General features: G+C 41.5%; 1 protein-coding gene across 1 annotated transcript; it reads right to left on the reverse strand.

The window, feature by feature from the left end:
* Window positions 1-468: 468 nt before the first annotated feature.
* Window positions 469-6,991, reverse strand: si:dkeyp-67a8.2 (myeloid-associated differentiation marker homolog). Its single transcript, XM_017713586.2, has 2 exons — window positions 6,860-6,991; window positions 469-1,914 (listed from the first exon to the last, which is right to left on the reverse strand). Exon 2 carries the CDS (start codon window positions 1,705-1,707, stop codon window positions 826-828), a length of 882 nt encoding a protein of 293 aa, XP_017569075.1. The 5' UTR covers window positions 1,708-1,914; window positions 6,860-6,991; the 3' UTR covers window positions 469-825.
* Between the last annotated feature and the right edge of the window lie 269 nt (window positions 6,992-7,260).

The raw sequence follows: 7,260 nt of genomic DNA on the forward strand, positions 1-7,260 counted from the left end.
ATCGACTGCATCAATCTCGATTACAAAGAAAAATAGCTTGGAAGCACTATAAGCAAAGATTCAGATAGAAAGTTTAAATCTCAATATATAAAAGCATTTTACTCTGTGATTACAGGCACATATACATATCTAAATATAAATATATGCATGCACGTCTACCTGAGTCAGACAGTAATCAGATTTCTGCTTTGCAACTGGCCAATAAACTCACAAAAGACGATGTGATGTAAGCGCAATGTAAAACTCAAACTTCATGCTGCGGCTTCTTTTTTTAAACATCGCGCCGCTTCACCTGAAAATATGAACATCATCTAGAAGATGAAGAATATTTAAATCCTTCATTTCGTTGAGAATGTAGTTGGTTTCAGTGTTACTCTTCTCTGCCATCTTGCTGAAATGCTGTTTGCTTATTTCCGGTCCTTTTTGCTGAAAAATATTTGCATCGCAAAATGATGTGGCAAGCTTGGATGTGTGATAATACAAATTTATTCACTTAACACCACTTAGCAAACATGACTTCAAACTCATCTGGATTATGTTTGAAAAAGGCATAAAAATATAACACTGAAAATCTGCCTGATTTTCCAAACGGACTCATTCAGTCTAGAAAGTGCAATAATCAAATACAGTGATAAAGCACGCATCTTGTGTTACAGGTATGCAGGAATGTGACTGACATAGGCTTCATGGATACAGGCATCGTGTCAAAAACAGCACAAAGACACAGCACAGTTTTCCTCTTTAAGGCAGCAGTGGTAGATTATAGGCAAACGTAAAACATTCAGTTGTTCGCATTTTCACATAGAGTCAGAGGCATTCAGTCTTTCATGTGCGAACAAACACCAGTCGGGCAGAGTATGCCAGGTCCGCCAGGTAGATCAGAAAGTTGAGGGCAGTGAGAACAGCTATGGCGACCAGTTTATCCCAAGCGCAAAGTCCAAAGTTCTGGCAAGAGACAGGTCGCTGAGTCTGGCCGTTGTAACGACTGTCAAACTTAAACACAGGCCAGATGATGGTAGCTGAGAGATACATCAGAACAGCCAATAAGGCGTAAGCAGACAGGAAACGGGGGAATGGGATTGGAAGGCAGCCGGTACACTCTCCGACACACAGCACCACGATGGACATCGATATGATGAAGCAGATGCAGTACACCGCCATGCACCATTTGAGCGCAGGATAGTTGTTGTATGACACAGGGTTGCTAATGAAGAGGAAGATGATGATGGCCACAAAGGTTTCACACACCTTTAGTAGTCCCGGCACCGTAGCCATGTAGCCAGTCACTTCGCCCGGCCGTGCCCGCGACAGGCTCACCTCCACCAGGTAGGCCAAAGTGGCTAGACAGGAGAAAACAGTGGCCGCGATCCTGTGGTCTCGGGCTTCTCCATGGGTTTGAGAGCCCCTGAGATACCAAAATGGGAAGAGGATGGACGCAGAAAGGCACAGTAGTGCAGCGTAGCAGGCGAAAGTGATGGGAAAATTGGTCCAGGACACAGGCACTCTGGCTTGGAGGCCCAGCAGCTCCACCACTAACACCAGCAGGGTGCAGATAAAGCTGAACACCCAGCAGAACATGCACCAGTCGTACATGCTGCCAGTTACAAAGCCCCCATGGGTGGCAACGCTAAATGCCACACATGCGAACAGCAGGGCAGCCACACGTGCCCACAGCAGACGGGAGCTCTGCAGCACCACCAAAGCCATGATGGGAAACGTAGGACTAAAAAGCTTTCGCGAGAATCCGTCAGAGAATCCACTAGTGTCGGTTTGATTAAGTCGAGGCTGTTGACCAAGACGCTTTCGGCAGTGCTGCAGCTACAGTGCAGTCAGGAAAACACCCCTCTCTCTAACTGGTGTAGAAAATCTTGTATGTCTGGAGGATTAAATCTGGAGTTCCTTGTTCAAGTAAACCTGCAAGCAAGCAAAGACACAATGGTAAGATACAGGGAGACATTTATAGGTAAGCCTTAATTAATAAGTTTCCCCTCTTTACCATTTACATGTTGCTTTCTGAAGTGTGCCTCTTATATATATATATATTAAAAAATTTAGGGTGACCTGGTCTTAAAGAAAGAGGATGCTGGGGGCAGGAAGGTAGCAAGGGAAAAGGCAAATGTCAATATGAAAGTCCTAGAAATTTAAAATCCTGGAAATGTCCAAATGAGAACTGAGAAAATGAGAAAGAGTCATCACCCTAGCTATGACGCTAATGTTGCAAGCATTTTTGCATTGTGCCATCTAAGGGGGCGAATAATCACACACTTGCCTCAAACCATGAAGTTGTTGAGTAATCTAAAAAGACATCAGAATGACATACTGTTACGCAGTCAAAATTCAGGCTTCAGCATGCTTGATAACTGTTCTTATCTGTCTAACTTACTGCTGTCCTTGTTTAAGTATAATAGTATATCATATAGTAGCAAAAAAATATTTCATACCTGTTATCTGCATTAGCCTCTTAGTTCTAGTGCAAAACTACAGAAACAAACTTCAGGCATGCCGTGGCTGACTGGCCACATTGCAACTTGAACTTTTTACCCCGTAGGAAGAACTGCAAAGCCTGAAGTGTTTTTTTTTCCCTCTTCTACAATCACATACATGAGAGAGGAAGTAATGCACAGAAGATATCCGGAAAGATCTACTGCACAGAGCAACGCAGAGATACAGTTAATTTCCCCTTTACCTTCATTCGTCTGACCACAACAGCAACTAGCACCTGTAAGTTTTATAACACACCTCTCTGTGCATCAATCTCACTGTAACATAGATACATACAGAAGACTAAAAGCTGCTTTTTAATCATAAACATTAACTAATACTTAATAAATAATATATTTATATAGTTCTTTACATTTTAGTAACAAATGGCCAAAGTGCTTTAAACAGGATTTTAAATAAAACATGCAGGGCCACGTTATTAAAACGTGGCAGTAACAGTACAACACCACGCAAAATATCCAGCACAGTAAATAAGAACTGTTCATAAAGCCACCGCGCAGAAGTCTTAAGGTGAAAAAGAGTCAGATGCTTTGTGCTTGCACCGTTTACTGACTCTAACTTCAGGGCAGGTGCTGCTGCCTGCCTCGGTAACACCGAATGATGATGCAGTGATCTGATCCGAGTGTCTCATTAAGGTCACATGGCCACAAACTGGATATGCATGTGATCTGATTTGTGCCACGTTGGCCTGGTAAAGAGAGGGTAGCCTAATATTCAGTTCAGGAGATACATAACCACCCTGAGCTTTAGGTGATCCTAGGAGTTTGCAGTAAGCCTGCCTCAGCTGAGCTAAGGGGTCTGTATGGGTGCTCGATCAGTAAGATAGGCTGGAGCTCAGCTATTAGGGGCTCTGAATGTCGTAAACGAGATGTAGTCAGTGTGAAAACAGGAAACCAGTGTAGAGCCAACAAGCACAGAGTAATATGCTCAGACTTTCTGTTCCTGGTTTTACACAGAACACATTCAGAAATTTAAATAAATAATAAATACGCAAGACAAGCATACAAATGTTGAGGCATCCCTGTATTAGAATGGGTTTTGTCTGAACGGAGAACCAAATTATGGTTATTATTTTTTAAATCGAACATGGCATCACTCAAATCCAGCGATCTTGTGGCTCAAATCTAAAAAATGATCCCAACTTATTATCCAGGCAGGCAAACAGTCCTCTGCAATCTAATTCTCCATCTATGCTACTGTTCCTGCTGGTGCTGTGAAAGCGGCCACTCATGCGAGTCATCATCACACAAGCAAAGTCAGATTTGCAGTGTTGGTGACAAGAACCAGACGTTTAATGGCTCCGTCTCAGAAAGCTGTCTTGAAAGGTGAATCCAGAAACTCTGGCTGACACATGAGGCATCATTTGGTGTGGTTGGTTAGTGTAGTGGGTAACACCTCTGCCTTCTACACTGTAGACTGGGGTTCAATCCCCACCTGGGCAAACACCCTACACTATACCAATAAGAGTCCTTGGGCAAGACTCCTAACACCGCCTTGGCCTGCCTATGTAAAATGATCAAATTGTAAGTCGCTCTGGATAAGAGCGTCAGCCAAATGCCATAAATGTAAATGTTTTATGATAAAACCATAAAAAGATTTCTTTATGTTTTAAATATATGCAGCATGTCATGGTGCATGTGAGGTGTTCTAAATCAAAACTATCTTTAAAAAAAAAAAAAATTCCAGATTTCCAGATTTCCCACCATGTTGTCATTATCAACATAATACATAAAGACTCGGACAAAACATGCAGGTCCACTGGATGTTTTGGATAATCAGTAAAACTGTGTTGTGATCTTTGGTTCCCATGACCCCCACTGTGAAGAAATTCTGTAATATTAGCCATTTCGCATCAGACCAATTTGAATGGTTTTGTTTATATATCAACTGTATTGTGCAGAAATTTAGAAAAAATGCTGGAATTTCCCTTCAAAACACTCGCGCCCCATGCAAACACACACACCTGGAGCTTCTCTCATGCTTTATGCAGTGCCAAACAAAGTAGGGAGCTTTCTCTGAATTACAGATATTGAATTTTATTCAGGGTGGATTTGAGTAATACAAACCATCAAAAATATAGGTCGCTTAAAAACCCTGGCAAATCCAGATAATATCATTTATTCATTTTGAAGGGCTAATAATAATAATAATAATAATAATAATAATAATGTTATTGTATTATCGTCAGTTACTTTATTATCTGAAAAGCAGAAAATATTGCGGCTGTAAAATCAGAATCAAGAGTAGAGTTACTCATACTGTTGATTTCATACGTGAAAATGAGAACACATTTTATCAGCTCACAGCTTTAACAGAGCAGCTTGTTCCAGGACTTCCACGAAAAAGATTTCATCTCAAGGTACTTCCTTGTTAAATAAGGATTTTTAAACAGGTATTTTCTCTACAGAGAATACACCTCTGCACATCTTGCTACTCTATTACTGTTTATTGACTGAAATTAACCCACTGACAAAAAACATAAAACATGGCCTGTGCCAAAGCTGTGGCTCTTTTTATATGCTATGTTTATTGTTTTTCGAGTATGATAAACCAGAGAGGTTATAGGAGGAGGAGAGTAATCAGCGGTTAAAATATGAAAAGGAAAGCTCAGTTGGAGCCAAACCGTACAAAATATTCACATTGTATTCGTCTGACTTTATCAGGAATTCAGATATGTTTTTGAACTGTTAATATGGCTTTATCTGTTTTCCAAGAAGCCTGGTCTTATATGACCTGAAATAACTGCCTAGGGGCGTTGGCAAAATGGCCATTGAATGACTGGACAGACCTTCCTATAGAGACTTTGGTTAAACTCACTCATTCTTAAACTCATCAAATGTGCATTAAACCTTTTTAAAATAAGTCATTTTTAAGTTTGATGAAAGATGAAACAGTGAATTTATTATGTGAGACTGACTAATATGAAGTGCCTCAAAGCCCACACGGTGTGAGCTTTAGGGAAAAAAGTCTAATACATGAGCAAATTTGTCTAACAAAATCAGATTTGTTCATAAAAATGTATGACCAGTGCGTCCCTACAATACTGTACAATCCCTAAAACAAATGTCCATCATGACCTGATGTCCCTTCAAGGCGGAACTCCATTCATTTGTTAAAATGTCTGTGTGACTAAATCACTGTAATGTAACATCATTCAGACCGGTTTGATGTGGAATGCTCCATTATGCACTGATAAGCTTATTGACTTATAATTATTCCCAGTCGTGGTTCAAGTGATAGGAACCAGATATCTGAAGAGCTTAAAGCGTCTAAAAGCTCCCTCACAGAAAGCCAATCATACGAAATGGTCAGGAATTCATTGCCTGGTGACTGAGACGTTGCTTTTTATGATAGTTTGGAGAAAAGGTTTTGGCTTAAAACATTTATTAATCCATTTATGGTGTGGGCTTCTAAAGGCGAAATACTCCCTATTTTATCATCAGCATTACATCTAAAAACTGAGAAGACGCATGTTGGTCTGCTGGTCATTCTGGTCAGTGACTGGAATGGCCATGCCTTATTATGACTGAACCGCGCAGAAGTGCTTTCCCAGTGGAATTCCCCCTTTAATATCTCAATCCATCAGACGATAATCGAAGTACTCTCACACTTGTAGGTATAATCTCTACACTGTGTAGATCTTTCGAGCACTTCTAGTACTAAAGGCTGTGCACGGCTGCAGATGCAGAGGAGCAGATTCTGAACGGATGTGGTGAGCAGGACTAGGTGGGGCCCTTGAACCATGAGAACACGGTTTGTGGTGAAGATGGAAGCCAAAGGCTGGTAAATGCAAATGATATGTTTTCACACTGATGTGATAAAATATTTTGGGTCAGTCTGAAGCCACTCACTGACCTTCTGCCCTCTGAGCACCGCGTTATAACAATGCAGGCGGCGTGTCCATGGCGACAGAGGGGCGAGGCACGTTTCATTTAACCCAAGCCCACCAAACCAACTGAGTAAACAGTTACTGCACCATTTAAGGTGGAACGGGAAAATTCGAACAAGAAGCTGGAGACTGAGAAGCTGACTTCAGCTCTGTATTTCCAAACGAGCTCCTTTCAGCACACTGGCGTATTCTGAGCCTTAAAAGGCATTTAATCACTTCCTACTGAGAGCCTTGCCAAACAAACGTTTAAAGTAGCACATTCGGCGTTAAAAGCAGTGTTACCACTGAAAACCGTAGATGTTCTGTCCGTTACACTGTTAGGAATAGCTAACCGCTATTAGGAAAGCTAATAACGGGCTAATAAGTTTCAGAGCCTGTTTGCCACGATTTCCCTCCGTAATTATGCAGAGCGACTGGATATTTTCCTATATCTTATCTAATAAAGCTACACTCTGAAAAGAAACCTACCTTCTCCTCGTGGTTCGCTCCGTTATTTCACCCTTTTCCTGACAATAGCGAGGTGCGGTGTGAGAGCCTCGGCGCTCCCAGATGTTTCCTTCTTTAACGGAACTCAGTCAGTCCTCCACGCCCTGCTCTTACCAAATTAGGCGCTGAAGTGCGCTCAGGCCTGCATTCTGTCATTCCTCCACCAGCCCGAAATACTCCAGGGAGGCTGATCCCAGTCTGGGAGACTCACAGAGTGGACATCGTTTAATCAAACGGGTAGTTATTATCTCGGATGGACTTTTCTGGAGAAAAAAGAAAAAAAAAACTATAGAGTGAAAAAGCTAGAAAGGTGTTTGAAGATGAGGTAGGCTAGCTCTAAACGTTAGGGTCTCATTCTTATAACAGCAAAAAAAGGAAAGTGA

The sequence above is a fragment of the Pygocentrus nattereri genome, chromosome 2 (genome assembly GCF_015220715.1).
Source record: "Pygocentrus nattereri isolate fPygNat1 chromosome 2, fPygNat1.pri, whole genome shotgun sequence".
NCBI classification, from domain to species: Eukaryota; Metazoa; Chordata; class Actinopteri; order Characiformes; family Serrasalmidae; genus Pygocentrus; species Pygocentrus nattereri.